Below are 24,856 nucleotides of genomic sequence, written 5' to 3'. Positions count from 1 at the left end.
GAGTTTATGCTATTATCTGAAGCTATCAAAAGCAGGGCTGTTATCTGTGGCGTGGAGGTGCCTATGCAGAGCTTAGAAAATCTGGACTCCTGCCTCCAGAATCTACCAGCCAGCATGACTGACAACCTTGTTGGCTGAGGAATTCTTGGAATTGTAGTCCAAAAAGCTAATGTTTCAAAGCTGTGTGTGAATAATCTATTCATACTTCGGTTGTTTAAGTCAGTGGTTCTTAACCTTTTTGAAAGAAACGCCCCCTTGAGCCATTGAGGAAGTTATCATTGCCCCCCTCTTATTTCTTATTATATCTTATTTATTTATTTATTTGTTTGTTTGTTTATTTAAGACACTTAAATCCAATGACCCCTGAAAACAAAATTCAATTCCAAGAAAATGAAATGCCCCCCAAAAGTAACATTTAATGATTTAGTTGCAAGCGAATTTTAAGACTCAAAAAGAAATATAAAAAGGGCATAAAATGCAGGAACTAAAAATTTCAAGACAAAAAGTCTGAAACTAAATTAAAATGGGAGGAAAATATATATTCATGCACACTGTATAAAGGCTGCAGCCATCTTCACAGGTTTGGCTTGCTCCAGCGCCCCCCTACCGCCCCCTTCTGCTCCAGCGCCCCCACGCCGCCCCTTTTCGTTCTACCGCCCCCCTGAAAAATGAAATCGCCCCCTGGGGGGCATTATCGCCCAGGTTAAGAACCACTGGTTTAAGTGGTCTACATTTTTTTTTAAAGTTGTACCCTCCAACACCTTACACATTTCTAGGAAATATTTGAAACAGAAAATGAATCCTCCTGCACTATGGGACTGTTCCATAACACATGCCATCCCCAAGTGGCAACCCAGAGTCCAATTCCAGGCACTTGGACCACAAATATAGTTTCCCAAGGTTCAGTTCCCAGGTTTCAGACGAATGACCTCCAGATGTTTCAGACTGCATCTCCCAAAATGCCAAGTGGCATGGTCAACAGTCAGAGGTTATGGGAGACAAAGTCCCAAACATCAGCAGAGCTGAAGCTTGAAAAGCCCTACTTTAAATCACGTCTTATCCCTAGTCACTGAACTGAGATGCCAACAAAAGAAGGTATGGGCCCAAATGGGAAGATTCCCCATCCCTGTCATGGTCTATCTTTTAAGTATTAGGTCCTATTGTTCCCTCTTCCCCAAACTCAAAAAGTCTCTTGCACTCTCATCATTAGGAAGAGAGGTTTAAACAGAATGAGACAATCGTTCTCACTAGTTTATCAGTTTTACTATCAGCTCTCTGACTGCCGTGGCTCTCCAGGGTATCAGACTCCATGCTTTCCCAGCTCGCTCTGAAAATGGCAAGACCTGAATGTGGGGACTTTGTGCATGTACAGCATGAGCTCTATCAGTCCTCCCATTAAAAAGAAAAGGGCAAGATGAAAGAACCCTTGCAACATTCCACATGCTTCATTTCATGAGATCAATTGGTTAACAGCAGCCTAAGCCTTATGCAGTGCAAATGTCTCACCTTCGTACCAGGAGTGATGGTCTGCTCTTCCTTTGTAATGTACTCCATCCACATGTTCCATTGTCCACTGGCTTGCTTGTGAAAATAAAAGTCGTACACACTTCCTGGAGGGAAGAGATGTGAAGAGTCATTAGAAAAATTTTTGGCAGAACAACAAACCTGGCTTTGTGTTTCCTTTTAAATTGTACCATTTGAGTCTGTTTCTACTCCCAAGATAAATCACTGTGTGTTTCTCATCTTGATGGTAGTAGATGTTTTTGTTTTGCCACAAAAATTGTATCAGCTTGACATCTGGAGGCAAACTTTGGGGAAGACCTATCTAAGATTCAGATCAGCATTAGGAATCTTTGGTGTACAAAATACTCCCCTGTCACCAGAAGCACAGCCAGTGGAAAGGGATTATAGGAACTGTAGCCCAGAAAGTGTGAAGGCAAGAGGAGAAGAGGACAATAGAGGACGAGATGGTTGGACAGTGTCAGCGAAGCTACCAACATGAATTTGTCCAAACTCCGGGAGGCAGCGAAGGACAGGAGGGCCTGGCGTGCTCTGGTCCACGGGGTCACGAAGAGTCGGACACGACTTAAGGACTAAACAACAACAAGTCCAAAACTCAGATAGTGCAAATGTTGGTAGTTATTATGTGACATTATGTTGTTTTCAATCTATGGTGCCCTCCTGAACTAAGGACCTCCAGAAAGTCTTGACATTAACAGTCCTGCTGTGGCAATGAAACGCTGTGTCTTCCTTTACTGAATCAATCTCTCATGTCCACTCTTCCTCTCTTTCAACTACCTTTCATTTTCCCTAATATTATTATATAGTACTTTGCACTGAGTCTCTGATTTTGCTAAGACATGTCCAAAATATGATAGCCTCACCAGACATCCTTCTGTATAAAGACCTCAGCCTACAAGACCTCCTGGTCCTCCATTTGAGGTCTATGATCTTCCTCAGATGACCAATATGGTGCGTGCTTTCCTCCCTCTAAAACACTGAAAATCCTCTTGGGCACAGTTACTGGCAGTAAGAATATGTTGGTATTTTGGTTCTGCAGTTTTGCCTTTGGCCCTGCCCACTACTAGAATGTTAATTCCCAAGTGCTTCACCGAAACTGAATTTGGCCCTCAGGCTGAAAAAGCTTCCCGAACCAGGTTTGCCTCCACACAATAGCGAAATATGCAGCGTGCCATGCTCCTCTTTACTCCCGCTCTGTTCTGTTCTCACTCCCTGCCCAACCAACACTCAACAATAGACAGAATTTCCATCCACAACAATCATACCGAGGACTCACTGGTCTACTTCAGGATACATCCGTCCTGCAGAGATTTTTCTACAAGTATTGCTGTTGTTATGGTTGTACCTTAAACTTTAGACTGAATCTGACTGATAGTGATCAGTTCATAGGAGATCCGGATCAATTGGTGGAATGGACAAATTCCATTCCAGGGCAAAGTGACATACATTTGCAAATTAATTTGCATACAGAGTGCAGATTTTGTGACCCAATCATATGGGTCACAAAATGCTTGAACTGTTTACCTTTTTAAAAAATCAAACTAATCTATCCAAACTGAATTGGGACAACTTCCAAAGTCTTGAATTTACCTCAAAGTCAGACTAGGGACCCATGCACCGCTTTCACTATCATCATCATCAGAAAATCTTGTGTTTCCCCATGTTTGCTGATAAATGGTGGTATTTATCAGCATACAGAGTCTTGTCTGTAAATGGTGGTATTTTGGCTAAAATAGACATTTTGAGAATGAGGCTCTTTCATTAATACAATGAGGTTCCTTTTTTGTTTGATACCTGCTACACAACACCCATCCTAACAATAGCCAAAACACAGTTGGGGTTGATTGATTGATTGAACATATACATCATTCATCTAGTAGCAAGCCACTACTCTGGGTGGCTACAAAAGTGAATACAAATATACATTAAAAATTAAAAGAATAAAGATGCAAAAAGCAAGAACCCACTATAAAAAAACGTGTGTAACAATCATTACTAAATTTCAAGATGGCAAATCTAACTACCAACCCAATCAAGCAATAGGCAATTAACTATCACCCTAAAGTGATTAGACAGTGCAAACTGTACACAATTTTATTTTGTGTATAGTTGAAAGACATTTAGGAGCCATTATAATTATATCTCTTATTGAACAAAGTGATGAAATAGCTGTTATAAATCAATATAACTTCTGGGAAACTAGTTTGAAAACCTATTTACAGCATAATCATATGTGCCTTGGACTTTTAATTCTTCTTAATGAGACTCCCAGGTAGGGATAAACAAGATTACACCTACAAGAAATTATGTTTAATACTTTTGTACAAGCTTGATTCAGAGGTACCTTTTCACTTTAAAAGGCCGCCTTTGCATCCAAACATATATTTATAAAGTGGACTATACTCCTACTTTTTATACACACACAAGAGGTGCCAGACACATACTGGTCACGCACCCAGTCATGTTCCCAACTGTGTGCTCAACAAACCTGGCACCTTGTCAATTAGTTACAATTAGCGGCAGCAGCACATGAGACTCCTCTTTCATATACATAATCCCAACAGGATTTTGGCCAATGTTTTTTTCAGTATATATCTAGCAAACCCATTTTTAAAGAAATGCACAAACATATATGCACATAAATGTGTACCTCTTTCTGGAAATATATTGTTTTTTGTTAGCTTCACACTTTTGGGACGTGGGTGGTCATCATCCATTCCCATCAACAGATTTCGGTAAAAGTGGTCAAATTTTTTTCTGCCCTCAGCATTGATGGTGCTGCCAATGGTCCAGACTACGGCAAAGAGGAACAGTCCTTGCAGCCACAAGGTGATCTGCTGACTGGACATGGTTTCTCCTTCTTCTTCATCAGAATGCTTTATTTCATCTTAAACAAAGAAGCAAAGAAACAAGCATCTATAAAGCAAAAGAGGAATACTGTTCCTAGAGAAAAAGAATAGCCATCAACAACCTGACTACTGTACTGATCAGAAGGTTTCCTCCTCTTGCATTCCTTTCTCTAGTTTGCTCTGTCCTGCATTTCTGTTCTCCTGAGAGGTGGTGAGCACTCCAATGGTGGAAGCATGCAAGAGAAAACTGGACCACCGTTTGTCAGACCTGCTCTGATTTGGATTCCTGCACTGAGCAAGGGGTTGGGCTTGATAGCCTTGTAGGCCCCTTCCAGCTCCATTATTCTATCATTCTATGAATTCCTGTTCAGGAAGGGCCAGGATGAACCTGTGACTCTTGACATTGCTGGACTGTAGTTTCCACCATTCCCATACAAAATGGGAAATAGTTAGGGAGGGTGGAACTTGGGGTAGTCCAGCAACATCTGATTCTCATACTTGAAACAGAAGTACTTCTAGAATGAACGAGAATGTGCTCAATTTGCTGCCACATTTGGATCCTAAGTTGCTCAGTAGCACATATCATCTTTATACTAGAGACCGTAGTATTGACATTTCTAGACAACAACACTGTCTTGCTCCTTATAAAAAGGTGAGCAAATGACTGCAGAACAGAAGCAACTCCATAAGAAAGTGGGGTTTTTTGGGGGGGATGTTGCTTATAAAGATAGAATGCTTTTCTTTCCATTTAGGCAACTGCAATCTTCTGTATTTGTATTTAATAATTGCACGTTTAAAAATATAAACCGATAGCCAGATTAATTGGAGGCATCTCTTCAATCAGCCATAAAGGTATCAAATTAATTGTTTACTCAGTTTAAGTACAATCCTATACATGGCCTCTTCCAGCTGGATCATTTCACTACCACTCCTTTTGTCACTTGGTACCAAAGCAGTGTACAGGTTACCTGATTTTGCATCCAAGGAAACCAACACTTTTTTCAGAAAGATGCTTCTTAAAAAAAGGAAAGATGCTATCTCTGAGACCTGTTCTAAGAAATTTTTAAAAATTCACTTCCCTGCTGGGGCTCCTCTGCTATGCTTGTTGCTGGGAAGAAGGGAGGGGGAGCTTCTAATTATGGGTGCTAATTAAATGCTTCCAAGCAGAAAGTTCTTATAGAAGGTAAAACCTTCAATGAAAACTGCCAAATGATAAACTCTAACTCCCCAGAACAATGCAAGACTGAAAACAATCACTACTTCTTGGGGGATGAAATATTGTGGGATGTTCCAAGAAAAGTCACTGGATAAATTGAAACTTTTGTGTGAACAATGAGGAAAAATACCAATAACACCAGTGTGGAACTGATATCTTAAGTAGAACAAATACTTCATCAGGTAGAGCATTACATCTACTCAGAATTAAGACCCACAGGAATCTTACCCAATTAAAATAAAATGTTTAAGTCAAAACTTCCTGCTTGTTTAATCTGGGAGCAGATTTCACAAAAATCAGTGGCCAGAATCCTGTTGGGCAAATGGGACTCTGGCCAGTGAGATTCATTTCTGAGTAAACTGAGGAGAAATTGTACTCTTAAATGTACAGTAATGGATTAATCAGTTACACCATGCAATCCTATTTAAAATAAAGTCAGTATCTCAAAATCAGAAACTTGGCATGTTTTCCTTCCAGAATCAAAGAAATTATTATTTTTAATTTTTCAAAGCACGCAAGAACAGCACCAAAATTTCACTCAGGACTTCTGGGAAACAGATACCCATTTACAAATGCTTTGTCTTTGCTTATGCTTAAAACAGAAACAACCATTAACCATTGGTTGATTCAATGACAGATATTTTTTTTCAGGAATAGCATGTTTGCAAAAATACAGAATAGGAATATGGTTCTACAGTTTAATGAAACGTCACAGAGGTTGGAAGCAAAAAGTAACAAACAATTAATTGCTTGTAATTCCTAAAGTTACACTCTAATAGTTGCTAACTATATTTATAAGTTTTGGCCTTAGGAAACTGTAGAGGAGAAATATTTCACCGTTGTGGATTGTTAAATGACACAAGGTGAAGAAGAAAGTATGTTTTACAACAAGTCTAGTGTTTGAAGTATTGCAATTTCTAAAAAAGAAAACTAAAAGCTACTTAGATATTTTCATGAAGGAGGAAACAGAAGCATGACTTTTAAATGTGTAGCTATAATGCAAAGTGACCACTTTTAGGAGACCTGTAAATATAATTGTAAATAATTATTTTTAAAAGAAGCTTTCTACATTCTGAGTTGAGGCAGGAGGTAGAAGGAGATGAAGTCCACAGGATCCTTACCAAGCAAAGCATCAAACAGTGTCATCATGGTATGGGTCAGATGGATGGGAGAAGTCTGAAGTATCACTTTGCACTGATGGCGAATAAATTCCAAACAAGGATGAATCAGCCACATAAACAAATCATCTATCTGCAAGTCAAAAAATTTAAGTGGTTTTCAAACTCAGCAGAAGTTACTATACTGCCGATTGATCAGAAATAGTCAGCCAACAACCAGTTCTAATAGGTTATCATGACGCATATGAATCTGAAAGTCGCATTGGGGAGATTTGTTTCTTTGAAACAACAACAGCCATGGTTAGCTATGGAGTATAAGTTGATTATTGACCCCAAAGATCCCAAAAACCTGAATAGTAGAGGCAGGGATGGGGTTGGTGTTGATGCTAGGTTTCCTTACTGGTGAACATTTGCCAAGCTTGCTCTTCTGGCTGCTCTTTAAGACAGATTTAAAAGAACCTTTCCTTCTGGTCTTTCCTTTTAATGCATGGTCTACTATTAGCTTTATTTTTAGTTTGCTGCTACACCTGCTTTTTCAACATTCCAGGTATAGCTGTGTTTATAATGTCAGATGGAAATACTAGGCTGAATCCCACTGTATCCTTCCATACAGCTTTTGATCCAGAACTGGAAGAGTTTTTGATCCAGCTGACACCTCTGCTAACTAAAGCAGTAGACTGTTGATTTTCGGAGATTCCTCTTTGCCTTTCCAGTCATTTGTAAATCTGCCCCATATGATATGGGGTTCCTTCAACTCAGAGAAGAAGAAAGAATTGCAAAAATTGCCTAAACTCCTTTTCTGTGAATACAGGTAAAGGTAAAGGTTCCCCTTGTCAATTTTTGTCCAGTCGTGTTCGACTCTAGGGGCTCATCCCCGTTTCCAAGCCATAGAGCCAGCGTTTGTCCGAAGACAATCTTCCGTGGTCACATGGCCAGTGTGACTTAGACACACTGTTACCTTCCCACCGAGGTGGTCCCTATTTATCTATTTGCATTTGCATGCTTTCGAACCGCTAGGTTGGCGGGATTCAATCTTATGACTGCTTGGTCTTCTGACCCTGCAGCACAGGCTTCTGCGGTTTAGCCCCCAGTGCCACCACGTCCCTTTGAATACAGACATCCACTCTTTTTTTTTTTACTCATAGGAAAGGCTGTGTAAAGAACATCATGAACTAACAGCTTAGAGGGACTAAAGCTGCTAGATTTGTGTATGAAAAATAGGGGAAGATGCCTAAAATTCCATAGTTAAAAGGAATGGGCATCAAAAACATGAGATATTGGAGCAATAACTAAACTGATTTCATATGCAAAGATTAAAGAAAATAGACAAAATACAACAGCTTTGGGGACAGGTTTTTTGTGGGGTTTTTTTGCCATTTACTGAATTTAATGGAGCTAACATAATAATGCCTGATGCACATATGTTTCAAGGTTTGTTTGAATAATTTTTAATTTATATCTTTTTTTATTTGCCTTGCTATAATTTGTAAATATGCATGTGTTGTTAAATGTTATAGTCTTCCCGCCCTCCTTCTGCACTTTGGACCCTGCTCCAAAAGACTGGGAAGCCCTGAGTTGCCCAGGGCAGCTGGAGGAGGAGGGGAAGGAAAGTCCCAGTTCTTCTGTTACTGGATACTAAAATATTCCATATTTTGATATTCATTTGATCCCCACACACCACCACCACCATTTCCTTCCTTAACATATAATAACTTAGAAATCAAACGCTCACACATACCAGTTCTCTGTGTACATCTTGCAAGGCCGAGGGCAAAGTGTTCATATAGGAATCTTTGAGGGGTTTCCATCCCAACTGATGAGGTTCCATGTAAATCATGCCACATCTAGAAGGAACTGAGAGTTTAGTCGCACAAATCCTACTTAATTGATGTAAAAGAAGCTAAAGGGGATGCCCGTTCTCATCGCAACATGTAATTATTTTGCCATGCACTCCTTACCCATCTAACCCCCTCTCTTTCTCTTTGTTTCTCTATCTCTAATGTGTGTGTGTGTGTGTGTGTGTGTGTGTGTGTGTGTGTGTGTGTGTGTACGTGCGTGTGTGTGTGTGCATGCGTGCATGCACTGAGGTCTGGCGTGACATACTTTACTGCATGAAGCAAAGAGTCAAATCAGAACTAACAATACACTCAGCATATAATTAGAAGACATGCACCTTTATGTGATGAAAAAGGTCTCTTTGTGACATACTTTTCTCTTCACCTATGTATCCTGAACTAGGGGTGCTTTCTTTCATAACTGATAACTGGGTCTGTCTTTGGCAGTATAATTGCTGAGGCACGTCTCGCTGAGAAAAGTCTACTATAGGAGGGGAAACCAATTAATCAGAGGAAACTACCTTGGGTCCCGTAAGGGAGGAAGTGGGATTTAAATAAGGTATTGCTTTTAATATCCAGTTTGGCCCTTAGAAGATATCGTCCCCTTCGATACCATGTGCAGCTGTGTCTTATGACAACGCTAGTGACAGGATAGTGAGCAACACTGCAGCTGTTTAGGGGATCAGTCCTCTAGCATGCTATGTACAGGAGGTGCAGGGCTGATCCTGCCTTGTGGAAGGATCAGCCCTTCACCTATATAATCCACTCAGCTTTGTTGGCAAGAATTACCTGCTGACGGTAGCTGGAGATGCTTGCTCCAAATCTTCTGGCTCAAATATTAAACTCATTTTTGCACTCATCTGAATGATTTCGCCACTCATTAAGCACAGCTAGAACAAAAAGATAATGCAACCCGTATGACAGAATTACCGGTTATTTTGCTTTTTACGTACTCTCAGTGTATGTCACTTAACTTTCCATTCAACTGTAAATGGAGAAACTTATCTTGGAGGTGAAAATTGCCACCAAAACAGCAAGGGATAGTTCCTATCATGTTCCAGCTCAGACATGAAACTCACTGGGTGACTCTGGAACAGTCTCTCTCTCTCTCTCTTTCTCTCATTCATTCTTAGATCAGTCTACATTCTAGGAATGACTTTGAGGATATAGGGTAGGAAAGAGGAGGGTCACATATTCAAGCTTAACAATAAGTATGTAAGTGTTTGTTTGTTCACTGAATTCATGTTCATCCAGCACTACAAGGAACTCAAAGCAGCATACACAATCCTCCTCCCGATGTTTGTAAGATAGGATAGGGTTCCAGTTATAATACAACACTCTATCTGCTATTACCACACTGGCTCTCATGTTTTCTACCGCTGAAGCAATATTTATTTGCAAGATAAATTTGTACATTAAAAGAATATTGTTTTTTAAAGTTTTGCTTCTCAGGTTTGGAATAAAATATTAAAAGAAAAAAAATGGCCTTGGTTGAGTGTCTGAGTTCAGGTTCCAGAGTTAAGATCTAAGATTATTTAATTCAACTGGAAATTGGCTAACACATCTAACTGATGGGTCAAGTTTATACAATTTAAGTTCATGTTATGTTAACATTAACCAGTTAGTTGTACAGGTATAGGAAATACTATGTCCAACAAAATCCCATAAAAATCCCAATCAACTTCACTATACTTATTATATCCATCAGAAATAAACTAAAAGGATAATTTATATTTATAATTTAAAAATAAGTTGAACTTTAATTCCTTTATTATGATCAACAGATCAGACAAAAACTGGTAACAGAACTACACAATGTAAATTACTATATGCAAATTATATATATTGCTTATTATTAATTCTTATAAATAGAAATTTCATAAGATAATCATTATTAAAATTTTTATAATATTTAATCATTAACGATGGGCAATGGCCTGCCATCAAATAATGTATATTGATGAGATGAACTATAATTTTAAAAAATTGCAGTTCTTTTGCAGTACAATTCCTAATCAATTTTCTTTGTAAACATAACGTGTACACACAAAAGGTGCAGTTTTAGAAGAAAAACAAAATAATTCTTTTAAAGTAAAAACATTGTTGCACATTAAAGACTAACTGTTACATTTTAATGTGAGCAGTGCAGAAAAATTACCTTCTTGTTATCATCTAATACTGTGTTCATATTCTCAATCCAAACAGCATCTACTGGACCATCAAAGATAATCCACTTCCTGTCTTCTGTTGTTGAACAAGCCTGTTCTCTGAAGGTGTTTGCAAGGACGCCATCTGTCCACTCATGGCTCACGGGGTCAAAACATCCATACAGCTGCCCCATGGTGATAGCTTTTGGGTTAATAATTCTGTATTCAACTGCAGATTCATCCGATGAACTGTCTAAAAAAAAGGAGATAGAATCTCTGATGAGTTCGAAAGCAAAATCACCAGCATATACTGCTATTCAAAGCCTTGGTATTTGGAAACTATTTTTCACAGTCAAATTAAATGTTGCACATAAATCATATGTTTTTATCTTCCATTGTTTTCTTCTTATTTTCTTCCACATTTTAAAAACCCAAACTGAGATTAATAGCCGGATTTGGCCAGCTTTGATGACCAACAAGATGTGAAAAGAATTTTCTGCCCTTTTGGGAAAGTTTCTCCCTATCCCCCCCCCATGGCCCCCTCCCAGATTAGTCTTTGATTAGCTCACACCAGCAGAGATGGCTTCTGACCCAATGCAGACTGAATACCCTGCAACCGAAAGAGGTTTAGAAACAGTATATGGTCCAACATGGTATGAGGAGATAAGGTGTTCCAAGATGGAGGTGTTCCAACAAGGTGTTCCAAGATGGAGGACATGACATGTTTTCTAATGGAAAGTCCTCTGTATGCTGATTCGAAAGATCAGTGTTTTGAACCTTTCACAGTTGGGGTTAGGAACAATTCCCCACTATGTACAGTTTTGGGGGGTTTTTTTGTTTTTGCAGACTGGCGCAGACTCTTATATAGTCATGTGAAAGGAAAGTAGACCCTCTTTGAAATTGATGGTTTTACATATCAGGGCATAATAAAAATCATCTGGTCTTTAGCAGGTCTGAAAATTAGATAAATACAACCATAGATGAACAACAACACAAGGCATATTACACCGAGTCATGATTTATTTTACAAAATAATTTAATTTTTTTTAAAAAGCCAAAATGGAGAAGTTATGTTTGTTTAAGTCGTGGTTTGCCGTTGCCATTTCTTGAATATCTCACATACCTTAATTGTTGTGAGCATCTTTGCATCTCCTATGGGGAGAAAGGCTGCATATAAATAATATGAATGAATGAATGAATGAATGAATGAATGAATGAATGAATGAATGAATGAATGAATGAATGAATGAATGAATGAATGAATGAATGAATGAATCTGACTTTATTTTTGTAATGCTCATAACAACTCTCAGACATGTGTTAAATTGTGAGATGGTGACTGGCCCCAATGAGCTTCATACTCAGCTGAAAATTTTGAACCTCCTTCTTCCCATTCCTAATCTGACATTACACCAATGTTGCAGCACCTTGCATTACTCATTCATCTGAGCTACACTGATAAACCATAACATTAAACCCACTGGTAGGTGAAGTGAATAGCACTGATTATAGCATTACAACAGACCTGGGCAAAGTGCAGCCTAAGGGCTACATGTGGCCCGTGAGCCGCTCCTGTCCAGCCCGCGGACAGTTTGGAACATCAAAATCATTTATAGCTTTTTGTCTGAAGTTGATCAGTTGCTTATCTTTAACATACTGCAAAAAAACCTCTTTAGTATTTGTGAAGATTAACAAGTTTAAAATAAAAACAATTATAACATCACTGTTTCATTTTATTTTTAAGTAAAGTTGGTTCGGCCCCTGAACACAGTTCAGATTTTTCATGTGCCCCCCCATAGAAATTAATTGCCCACCCCTGCATTACAATGTCACCCGTCAAGGGTGGGATATAGTGGGCAGTAAGTGAATAGTCAGTTCTTGACTTTCATGTGTTGGAAGCAGGAAACATAGGCAAGCAAAAAGATCTGAGTCAAGACCAACAGCACACAATTAAAAAGCCCTCCTATGACTGAAGCTTTCTTTTGCTAGATGATAGGAAAAAAGAAGCTGGCACGCTTTGTAATTAAGGAAGCATGAGGCAGAATTCATCTGATCTATACCTTGGCTCAGATCCCCAAGTGCTGCCGCTAGGACTTTGTAGGCACTGGTTTTGCCTCCCATCGGATCTCCAACGATCATATAGCCATGACGTACCATCATCATTTCGTAAATCTGCACCAACAACATGAGCACTTTAATAAAAACAATGCATCACTACGTTTCAACATGAATTAAAATTTCTCGTAAGAGCAAAAGGGCAAAGAAATGAGTGTATTTAACGAACAGTGCAATGTACTATAAGCCACTAAATATAAATATGTTTTCTGTCCTAGAGCAAAGTGAGAACAGAGAGGACTTCCTCTCTGTATTTCCTATCTCTCAATACAGTATATTTTTATGCTCTGTGATGCTACATATTTCAAGATGCTAACTTCTTTTGGACCAGTGTCAAACACACGTCACTGTCTCTCAAAGTACTTATTATCACTTTACTAAAAGAAATGGAACTAGAATGAAGAACCTGAAAAAGGTGGGGGAATTCAAGGTGCTTAGGAAATCCCAAGGTTTGCAGACTGCAACAATTCTATTTAAACAACAATGAAACACACACAAAGAGTCAAATCCAATTTTAGCCTAACTAAAGTAAACATATTTAAATCATATATATTATGAGACATATTAGTTTTATTCATTTCAATTAATCAACTCAAGTGGAGACTAAAACTGGATTCAGATGAAACCGTAGCTGTCTCCACCCCAAAATGGTCCAATGATGACTTGAAGTACTCTATGACCACCCCGAATCACAGGATATTGAGTATCAGTTGGGAAAGAATAATGGGAAATCAAGCAGGGGGAGGAAAGAGTGAATTGATTTATCTGAATCCCAGGCCCTTGAACAGGATTTTTGTTGTTGTTCTGTGGTGTAAAGTCAAAACCAACTAATAGTGACCCTTAATAGGACTTAAAAGGTAAGTATGATCCGACTAGATAGGTGGGATATAAATAAATAAATAAATAAATAAATAAATAAATACAGTAAATAAATAAATAAATAAATAAATAAATAAATAAATAAATAAATAAATAAATAAAGAAAGAAAGAAAGAAAGAAAGAAAGAAAGAAAGAAAGAAAGAAAGAAAGAAAGAAAGAAAGAAAGAAAGAAAGAAAGAGTGATTTTACCAGAGCCGCTCCCCCAGTGAATTTCCATGGCTGAACAGGGATTTGAACCCAGGTCACGTGAATCCTGGTCTGGCACTCTATCTACTACATCACACTGGGTATCTACTGAACAGGATTAGAGGATGAGACTATACTGCAACATTTTGCAGTTTCACACTGCAATCCATAAGAATGAAAGGTTCTATTTTGCATCTGATCCTATATGCAGAAAAAACAAGGGTACCTGTATAATTTTTCCAATAAACCATGGAACTGGCTGAAGATTCATTTTTTTTATATTTTCATTGAGCGCATGGATGAAGAGCTCATAATCAGGTTTAGGAAGGACCACTCCAGGAAATAAATCTGATATGATACCCTGCAAAATGAAGAGTGAGGGCAAAGAGTGTTATTTAAAAACGGGGCTTCTAGAAGCAAAGTTGTACACAACTTTGCTTCCAGCTGTTATGAATAAACACAAAAGCTCTTTCTTCTCAGTTGACTTTTGACAACCTCATCCATATTTTTCTGCCTGCATTAATACATAAACTGCTAGTGTTATCAGAATCTAAATTACTCTGTTATCTTACCTGAAACAGAGGGACATCTTGTGCCAGAAATTTTGCTAAATTAACGTCAAGCAGAGCCCTGAGCAGCAATACACTTTCATTTTCATCTGGGTACTTTAGCTTTAGGTTTCCTGCAGCTGTTAGGACTGATTTTACTGCCCGCATTCCATAGTCATAATGATGTTGTGATGATAACTGTTCAGAGCAAAGACGGTAGGTGGCAACAATTTTCTGGGCAAGACTATGAAACAAAATAATATGTTAAAACTTAACAAGCAAGAAACAACAGTTTTAAAAAGAGAGTAACGTATCTCAAATACAGGTGGCTTTTAAATACATATAATCAAGTCAGTAATAGCACAAAACATGTAAAGCATGTAAAAATCTTAATTACATATTTTTATTTAGGAGGTGATATTGCTAATACGGACTATGCTCTTCATCACATAAAATGGCCTTTTCTATTTAAAAAGAATATGAAGTTCTTAACATTCCATTTACTTAAGAAAGATGAAACATTGCCCTCTACCAGCAAAAACAAACTAAATTCTCATGTATTCCGATTTGGCAATATGGCACTGGAACATCTTGTCAGAATCTTTCTGAAAAAATGTGGCTGCTATGAGGTGCAACAAACTGGAACAAATGAATATAGAAAATGAACTGTTTTGAAGAATTTCTCAGAGAATGTGCTTAAACTATTAACTTTCATCCAGGAAAATTGTAGCAATAGGGTGCAGTGGCTAAACCACTAGAAAAGTTTTAGAATCAAATCCTTCTTTAGTTACACTGAACATTTGGTGCCTGATTCATACCCACATCTGAAAGCATGTGCATCATAATGTGGAAATTAAAATATATGAAATAAAAAAAATGGCAAGAATCCAACAGGAGAGTGTTGTTTCTTCACATGTATTTCCTGCGAGGGAGTTCCGTGAAATGAAGTTTTTATAAAAGTAAAGAAAAATTGACTTACCTTCTGGAGTCAAGGAATCCCATTGAATAAAGTGATATTTCACCAATCAAAGCATAATCTGGCACCATCATGGCTACTGTACGGAATAGAGCCTAAAGAAATGCAGATTGAGGAAAAGGGTAACTTGGGTTATTTTGTCATGGATTTCATTGTGATATTCCTTTAAGTCTATGAATTTAGAGGAGTTAAGAATTCTGCTTTGTTTCGTAACGGATGCCTCCATTAGCCTGGGAGCCCATGACAAGTGTCCTAAAGTAAGAGTGCTTACAGATGCTTCTGTACCGCATCAGGAAACAAACGGTCACGTCAAGTAAAGCAAGATGAAAATAATGCAAAGAACGGTCAAGATCCTGGACAGTGCATTCCTACATTTCCTCAGAAAAACAGAAGCGATGTCTGAACCCCACGTTGTCTCTACTAGACATAGTTCTTAAACAGCCCATAGTGAGTTCTATCGCCTCATGTTTCTGCACTGCTGAAGAACAGATAATTTGGAGGACTAACCCTAATCCTAAAGGCTGAAGAGTGAATGGTGTCCTTAAAACTGGAGAAGGTTTATCAGACTCTTGAGTTCTCCTTAGAACAAGGCCAAGCCTTTGAGACTATGGATGGGGTCAAAGGCTCAGCAACTGCTCAAAGAACCTTTTAAAACCAAATGTTTAGAAGAGGACAATTGATCCATTTCTCAAAGACCTTTAAAATATAGTTGGGTGAAAACATAATTTTTTAAAAATTGAAATTGCTCAGAATAAGGAACAAGACATATGGAAAGTTGTAATGATCTCTCCCTCTTTTTTATGCTACCAGTGTTTTGGTCTCATTTGGCGTAGAGAAGCCCACAAAGAAGGTGCCAGGTGAGAGTATGTGGGGGAGCTTTGAATGTGTAGAGCAACATAGGTGGTGGGAGCTGTCCCATGTGCTGAAATCTAACATTTATTATCAGATACATTCCTTCAATACTAATAGCTACATCCAGATGTCCATTTCTGTTAATTTTGTTCCAGTTCTTTCAAGCCATTTCCAGAAGCCTGTGGATTATCAGAAATGTCAAAAGAATATATAATTTACCTTCAGGTTATCTGGAAGTTCTGCCCGTCCAGCATACCCAGGATTCATGGTGATGAATACTGCACAGGTGGGATTAAGGGAAATCTCTGTGCCTTCAAAGATAAATGTTCTGAGCTTTCGAATAATAGCTTGCTGAATACTGAGTATCTGTTGTGCCACTACAGACAGCACTTCAACCTAACAAAAAGCAATAAAATAAAGCTTCAGATATTTTGAAGGGAAGCAGCTGAAACTAATATAAATAGTGTGATGAATCAATGGCAACAATATATTTTTAAAATGTAGGGAACTGTCTTGAAACAATTCAGACAACTGCTACAGCTAGCTCAGTATCATCAGTGATGAGAGTGACAGATCTCTGGAATTTCTGACATATATTTTTTCCCCTGTCCTACCATAAGAGATCATATATTGACCCCAACACATTTTTCAGGCAAAGGAAAAGAAAGATGTGTATGTTTGCACACATATGTATAGCAACACGGCTCAGCAGGACGATGGTACTGATAGTGTGATTGGTGTGATTATATGTAAGCTAGATCAGTGGTTCTCAAACTTTGGGTCCCAGATGTTCGTAGATCACAGCTCCCAGAAATCCTGGCCAGCACAGCATGGCTTCCAGTAGCTTCAGTCCAAGATTGTCCAAGGCCACTCAGGTTGGCTCTTCTCCTTATATCTTGTTAAAAACAAACTGATTTAACAGGCTGGGCTACAACTTTATTTATCCTTATACATATATACTTTACTTGGGACAAAATCCTACTGAACTCAGTGAAACTCACTTCTGAGCAGATACATATGGGATTGCAGTATGACAGCAATATATTTTCCTGTGTCACTTGCAAACGATATCTTTTGCACATTAATTTTTATTACCTTGGCCACTGAATTAAATATAATTACCTCAATTCTGTTGAACTCATCAAAGCAGGCCCAAGCTCCAGCCTGTGCCAGGCCTTTAAAGAATTTGCCCATGGCTTTGTAATCGAGACCATCAGAGCAGTTGAAGACAACGCACTAAAACAAATGACATAGGACATTGTTTAAACCTGCCACCAAAATCAGTAGGTTCAGATATTTCTCAGCTTTGGATCTCTCTCTCTCTCTCTCTCTCTCTCTCTCTCTCTCTTGCAAATGTGGGGGGAAACAGAAGGAAACACATATGCCTGACGGTGAGGAAATCACTTTCTTTTAATGACAAATCATGGCTTAATGTTACATGTGAAATAAGACACCGTCCCAATGGTGCAATCTAGAGCCCCACATGACACTCATGACCAGCTGAAAAGTCTTGGTCTATCATCCTGAGGAATAATATCTTGAGTCTTTAATAGGAGACCAAACTGTCATTATTTCCCCCCCCCAAAGGACCTATTTATATGTGTCTAGAACAGCATTGCATGGGTTTACCTGATAGACTGAGTCCTTGGTGAAGGGGAGATGAAATCCATGCCCGACATTTACACGTTACACACATATATCAGAGCCAAATTAGAGAGCTTTTCTGTAGTGAACTAACTTCCTATTTTATCTCCAAAGTTGCTTGAATCTAGATTACTCATAGGAATTACTAGGAGTAATTATGAGCGTGGGGCTCTTTCCTCCCATGTTCATCAATGCTTGATGCAAACAAGTATGATCCCTGAAATTTACTTTTCAAAAAGTCCCTAGAGAAGAGTAGATATCAGCAAATGATGATTTTGGTACCTGCTTAGCCAGTGCTTTTGCCAAATCTTTGGTTGTTTCAGTTTTGCCAGTCCCTGCAGGTCCTTCAGGAGCACCTCCCAAGTTTAACTTCAATGCTCCCATTAGAGTTCTAAAACGGAAAGGGAACAGTAAGCACTGCAGAGGGATAGAGACAGAGGTAGAGATATGCAGATAAATGCACCTGCTACTTGTTTCAAACACACTGCCAATTAGTGTTATCTTCATCCTTCATGGGGTATGTTTATAATAAAACATCCCCCCAACCATCTCAAAGTGTCGTATACAGCTCTCCACATTTTATACTCACAACAGCCTTATGAGTTATGTTACATGAAAACAGATTCACAAGTAAAAAATCACCCAGTGAGGTTCTTTACTCAATGGGAACTAAAATTTGTTCTGTGCCAACACTATAATCCTATATAACATTGGCTCTCCAATGTGCAGGTTTAGTCACCCTATGTTGATTTATGTATGTTGAAGCCTTGGTCCCAGTTTATGCATGACGAGACACTGGAGCACGTTAGGGGTGGTTTTTTTAATTATATTTTTTATTTGAAGTAGTAATAAGGATCCTGACAATCTCACCATTGCAACACAATAAACTGGCCAAAATATGAACAAATTCAGGCATATGTATTTTGAAGTGGAAATGATATCCACTTCAATTTTGTCCCTGATGTTGAGAGTTCTCAAAAATGGAGGTGTGCCTTTCTGTTTCAGAGTCGTAGCCTAAAACATCTGGAGGGTACTAGGTTGGGGAAGGCTCTTCTGGATGCAAGACCTCCCTTATCTCCAGAGACTCCTAAACTTTAGGTCTGTTTCTTCCTCTCCTTTCTTTCTGCTCCAGACTAGGTGCCAGATTTGTGTACTCGTTACTTGGCTGTGCCTTTGAACAAACAAAAGCAAGAACATTTATCTCCATGTGGCCGTGCCAAAGCAAGAAAGAGTGTGTGGACTCAGGCTTGATATGATATGACACATTTTTTTATGCTGAAATATAGTTTAGTGCAGGGTGAGCAACCTGGGGCCCTGCCAATATTGCTGAAATGCAGCTTTCATCATCTCCAACCATTGGGTTTGCCAGCTTGTCAGCAGTGGCAGCACCTGAAGAGAAGACTGTCACAAAGATGGATACAGGCACGAACTATTCACTGACATCATACCACAAACTGTCAGGTTATGAGAGGATTATATTAGTGCATCTAGCACAATCAGAACTATCTGGTAAAACACAGCTAATACGCTGTCCTGAACTTTTCATCTGACTTGTGACATTCCAGAGATGTTAGTTCATACACTCTTGCACCAAACTTAATTGGGCATCTCTTCTGTTAGCTATAGACTATTTTGCCAGTCTTGTCTACATACTCTGGTTCTTCCTAAAAGTCAAATACCTTTACCTTGAAGGACATAATTTGGGAGCTCCTATGATAGAACAAAATGTTCCTGTGGATTTTATTTATCCCCTTCATCTTCTAATCATCACCATAAAGGTAAAGGTAAAGGTTCCCCTTGACAATTTTTGTCCACTCATGTTCAACTCTAGCGGGCGGTGCTCATCCCCGTTTCCAAACCATAGAGCCAGCGTTTGTCCGAAGACAATCTTCCATGGTCACATGGCCACTGCGACTTAGACAGGGAACGCTGTTGCCTTCCCACCGAGGTGGTCCCTATTTATCTACTCCCATTTGCATGCTTTTGAACCACTACATTGGCGGGAGGTGGGACAAGCGACGGGCGCTGACTCCATCACATGAATTCAATCTTACAGCTGAAGATCTACAAACCTTACAGCACAGAGGCTTCTGCGATTTAACCCGCAGCGCCACCACGTCCCTGTCATCACCATACTAAATATAGTAACACTGTTCCTTCACACAGAGAACTTGGTCTGTTCTCAGTCAACCCCAGTTTGAACCCTGTTGTTGAGGCCTGAAGCGAATCAGGCTTCAGATTGAGACAAAGTTCAACAACATCTGGAAAGCCACTAGTTACCATATCTGGTTTAGTGTGGCATATAGCCATGGTCTATATCTTACTGAGGTTATAATCTTGAGCCTGACTTTGAATAGCGTGCATGGACATTCAAACAAGAGTGGGCAAAACCCATGGGCCTAAAGTCCAATTTCCTATCCCAGGGAATGTCCAGGAGAGCATGAAACCTCCCTGCCCCCCCCATGACAAAGCAAAACTGGATATGATGTTAAGTTCACTTTTAACACAGCTAAAACACTGTTTTTCACTTTTACACATGCAAGGGAAAGACAGTATGATTAAAAAGAGTTACTGCTTCTGGAGGCTTCTTTTTTTCTTCTCACAAGAAAATAATTCATCAAGCAAGGGGTTTGGAGGCATCAGGGAGAATTCCAGGAGCCACAAAAGCATCTTTAGGACTGCACACAACTCAGACCCAGTTCTCTATTATCTCTTTCTAGTTTCGTGTGTCCATAGCTTAACTGATAGGAGAGCAAATCCTCAGATACCAAAATTCCTAGTTATGTCTCTGACTCACAGGCCTGCATTAGAAGGTTTCCAGTTCTCCCAACCCACGTTTCCTTCTCCCCAAATTTTAGCCTGGCCCCTACCAAACCAATATCTTAGCTCTGTGGCATCCTGTGGGAAGTGGAGAGGGTGGTTACCTATAGCATCGGTCTGTCAGTGGAGTTATCACCAAGCGTGGAGAATTCCCCAGATACTCATAGCCATATCTAGCTTCAGTTGTAATCATTCGGACCATCACATGCTCATCTTCCCAGTAGTATCTCAGCTGAGAAATCCACTGGAAATCGTTCAAATCTGAAACATGGTCTTCGGCCAACTTTGCAACTACATCACGTGCTGCAGGAGCAAAGACACTACATCAAACACATCGTACTGTTTAGATTGGGGAGAGCGGACACTGGGTTCGTGGAATCTGCTGTGCTTTTGACTATAATCCCCAAGGTCCCCAACTGGATCCAGATGCAAAATGGTGACTTGAAATGGAGGAACAGTTCTCTATATTATCCTCAAAGTCACGCATTTAGATGGCAGGCATATACTCAGAGAAATGTACATCTGACTGATGATGACCAAGCAGGACCAGCTCTACCATTAGGCAGAGTAAGATTATACCATTTAAAGTCTACAAAATAACACAAACATTTTGCCATGATTCAGTCAATTTCAGTGAATTAGAAGTTGGGAAAGAATTTGGCTGTTGGCATAAACAGCTGTGGTTGCACTTAACTCTAAATGCTAGTTAAAGTTTACATAGACAATGCATTCCTATGGGAACCTCGCAAGACAGAAATAATTCATTTGTCTTGTGAGGCATCGGTCTTGCGTAAAACATTCGTCTTGCGAAGCACAGCCATAGAAGAAGCCGTCTTGTGAGGCACCACAGCGATTGCAAAAAACATTCGTCTTGCGGTTTTTTCGTCCCACACGGCATTCGTCTTGCGAGGCACCACTGTATTTCAAGCCAGAGTCAGCCTGAAAGAGCTACTTGTGAAAAAACAATACATCTACTCAAATCAACCTGACCACTTACTGGGCATCTGAAGATGAACATAAATGCCAACCTATTGTCTCAGTCATCTGGTGAAGCTCAGGGGAACACCTAGATGTGATGTTTATATATGCAATGCCTTAGGCAACATCTCTTCACAAATTTTAGCAGGAAGAATTAAAAGAGGACCCAGTCTTAAAACCTGCTCACATGCACTGGTGTGTGTGTGTATGTGTGTGTGTGTGTTAGTATTTTTAATTCCATTTTTGAACACTCATCCCTTTCCTAATCCTAACTTACTCATGCAGTCTAGCTTTTTTCATACCTTGTGTCTCCTTCTTTTTCCCACTCCCCAGCCCTGCCATTTACCATGTACGTCAATGACTGTGAGGGCCCCCAGAGTCAGTCGGGCACCGCTGGACAGCTTTCCTCTCACCAGTTCAACAATTTCTGCAATCTGTTTGTTGCTTTTTTCCAAAAACACCTGTGACAAAAACAAATAGTGGCAGGCTATTATTTCAAAGTGGGATTTGCAATATCTCTCCCTCACCCCATTCTGTAACATAGATATGGGAAGCTCCAAAGGTCTGGGGACCATTTTTTCTAGCTCCAGCCTCCAGGTGCACCCAGAAATGAACAGAAGGTCACTTTCAGTTTCAGCAAGACTATCCACAGTTCCAAGAACAAGAATGGAGATGGGGTTTGCTGTTTGTTTGTTTGTTTGTTTGTTCTTCCATTCTGGGGGAACTCATGTGTTGTTTTAGATCAGAATCACATCTCCATGCAAGTATGATTCTCCAAGTTTTTTGGGGGAGAAAGGTAAACTTGGGGGGAACCTACCAGGGCCAAAAAAAAAAACAGCCATGGGAGGACTGTATGTAGCCCACAAACAGTATTTCCTTCCCTTCTTGTAAGATAAGTTCCTGCTTTGTGGTTTTTGATGTCTTGGAAAAGTGTCTTGTTACACACAACAGGAACACTGCATCACCCCTGCTATTAATACCTGTACAAATCCAGCCAAACTGTCCAGCTGCCCCTCCTGTGATTTCAAATTATTTGTTTGCAGCTACTGAATACTTCATTTTTCTATGTGCAGATAAAACAGAGTCATCATCTAGGGGGGGTGGAGTGGGGCTACATGCTCTTACTATTGCGCCTGCTGTTAGGTTAGTCTGTGGGGCACATATTGTCCAGACCAGCCTCATGTCAGAAGACTATACCTTGGTACAGAATGTCTGCATCAAAGGCCACTTTTCTCAGCCATAATCTGCTAAGATCGACATGACCTTAGCCTAGTGGTTCCCAACCTTGGCTCCCCAGATGTTCTTGGACTACAACTCCCAAAAATTCTTGTGGACTTGCAAAATGAGGAAGAAGGAATGGTCAGTGATCTTTAAAGAGATTACTGAAAAATGGGAATTGATGTACATCAATGATAGCTTTGTTGAACATAGTTAATAATAATCAATTAAAGGGGGAAGAAAAGAAACATTATTATGGTAACTGTGGCATGTTTGATATTTGCAAAGAATTGGAAAAATAATAACCAACTTAATATGGAGGAATGGTATAAAGAAATGTGGAATATGGCTATTAACAACTATCCTGTTTCCCTGAAAGTAAGACCTAACCTGAAAATAAGACCTCGTATGAATTTTCAGGATTCTTGTAATATAAGCCCTACCCCAAAAATAAGCCCCAGTTAAGTGAAACCCCCGCCCTCCACCCTTGTGCAGCAGATGGTATGACTGTATTTGAATAAATGTAGATTGTTATACATGAAAAAAATAAAACATCCCCTGAAAATAAGCCCTAATGCATTTTTGAAGCAAAAATTAATATAAGACCCTGTCTTATTTTGGGGGGAAACACGGTAACTTGTGAAACCAAGATTAGAAAAGGAATATTGAATACTAATGATTTTAAAGTAATACAGTACATAACTTATTTCTGATATATGTGTTTGAGAAAAGAAATTTCAGGAGAAAAATGGAGTGGTATGAAACATAATGTAAAATAAATATGGAAATTAATCCCAAGGGCGGTGGAGAGCACAGAATCAAAAATGTATGTTATTAATGAGTTTTTAAATATTATTTCTTCTTAAGTTGCTGTGTTAATAGCATTTTATTTCTTTGTTATTGTTATATTATTGAAAATGATGATGATGATGATGATGATGATGATGATGATGATGATGATGATGATGATGATGATGATGATGATGATGATGATGAAGAAGAAGAAGAAGAAGAAGAAGAAGAAGAAGAAGAAGAAGAAGAAGAAATAATAATTCTGGGCAACAAATCCTGGTGAAGGCTTTTGGGGATTTTAGTCTAAGAATATCTGGGGACCCAAGATTGGGAACCACTGCCCTAACCAATGACTGTAGGAAGCAGTCTCACAATTGCTAAGGAAATCTGAATCAAATCTGTCTGGATGGCAGACCCACCAGAAAAGCTAATATACACCAATTTGTGTTTCATCATGGATGAAAGAATGCAAATTAGATAAATAATAATACTTTAATATAAGGCATCAATCCAGTGCAGAGAAAGGTATGCTTAAACGCGTTGATGTCATGTCTAATTCTGCAGTGGGTTGACTCCTTTGTAAAAATTGTCAGATTAGTATTTTCATAATCGTGAAACATAAATTATGGATAATTTTCAATATGTAGGATGGCATATTAATAAAGAATCTTAGGTTCATGATTCAGCACTGCATCCTGGAAACCTTTGAACACCAGGTTTAATTAAATTCTGCTAAACTATTAATTTATCGCCACATGCACCAACTACCATTTGCTGTCAAATACTTTCTTTAATGGAGATAAGGTATAACTCTATTTCATTTTATTGTTTTTAAAAGTCTTACAGGTAGTGTATTTTCCTTTATTGCTTCTGATACTTCTTTTGTCCAAAAGATTGATGACACACAGATGACTATTTGTCCAGGCCACTGGAGGACCCACTTGTTCCGAGGAACCTTTATTGGAGGGGAAAAGCACATAATAAATAACAGCATAAAATGCTGAAGAAGAACTGTGTGGCTAGGACTTCCTTCCTCAAACTGGAGTGAGACTACAATCACCATCATCCCCAGCAATTGCGGATTTTTAATAGAACTATGTGGCAGGAAAAATATATTAAAATATAAGAAATCTGAATGGGGTGCAAAGGTGTTACTCTAAA

General features: G+C 39.0%; 1 protein-coding gene across 1 annotated transcript in view; it reads right to left on the bottom strand.

Annotated features, from left to right (window-relative positions):
• The window catches only part of DNAH3 (dynein axonemal heavy chain 3), a 129,760-nt gene that overhangs the window by 39,293 nt on the left and 65,611 nt on the right, over window positions 1-24,856 (bottom strand). Inside the window, exons 27-42 of the mRNA XM_072982559.2 lie at window positions 24,540-24,650; window positions 22,032-22,146; window positions 20,812-21,010; window positions 18,170-18,278; window positions 17,366-17,479; window positions 16,463-16,639; window positions 15,395-15,486; window positions 14,440-14,659; window positions 14,094-14,228; window positions 12,747-12,858; window positions 10,698-10,939; window positions 9,329-9,429; window positions 8,443-8,548; window positions 6,708-6,837; window positions 4,172-4,408; window positions 1,507-1,610 (exon numbers count right to left, since the gene is read on the bottom strand). Coding sequence (XP_072838660.2) covers window positions 1,507-1,610; window positions 4,172-4,408; window positions 6,708-6,837; window positions 8,443-8,548; window positions 9,329-9,429; window positions 10,698-10,939; window positions 12,747-12,858; window positions 14,094-14,228; window positions 14,440-14,659; window positions 15,395-15,486; window positions 16,463-16,639; window positions 17,366-17,479; window positions 18,170-18,278; window positions 20,812-21,010; window positions 22,032-22,146; window positions 24,540-24,650 — 2,304 coding nt within the window. The remainder of the gene's footprint in view (window positions 1-1,506; window positions 1,611-4,171; window positions 4,409-6,707; window positions 6,838-8,442; window positions 8,549-9,328; window positions 9,430-10,697; window positions 10,940-12,746; window positions 12,859-14,093; window positions 14,229-14,439; window positions 14,660-15,394; window positions 15,487-16,462; window positions 16,640-17,365; window positions 17,480-18,169; window positions 18,279-20,811; window positions 21,011-22,031; window positions 22,147-24,539; window positions 24,651-24,856) is intronic.

Source organism: Pogona vitticeps, chromosome 13 (genome assembly GCF_051106095.1).
Source record: "Pogona vitticeps strain Pit_001003342236 chromosome 13, PviZW2.1, whole genome shotgun sequence".
NCBI lineage: Eukaryota > Metazoa > Chordata > Lepidosauria > Squamata > Agamidae > Pogona > Pogona vitticeps.
Note: the sequence above shows the minus strand (reverse complement) of the source record. Positions and strands in the feature narration are given on the sequence as shown.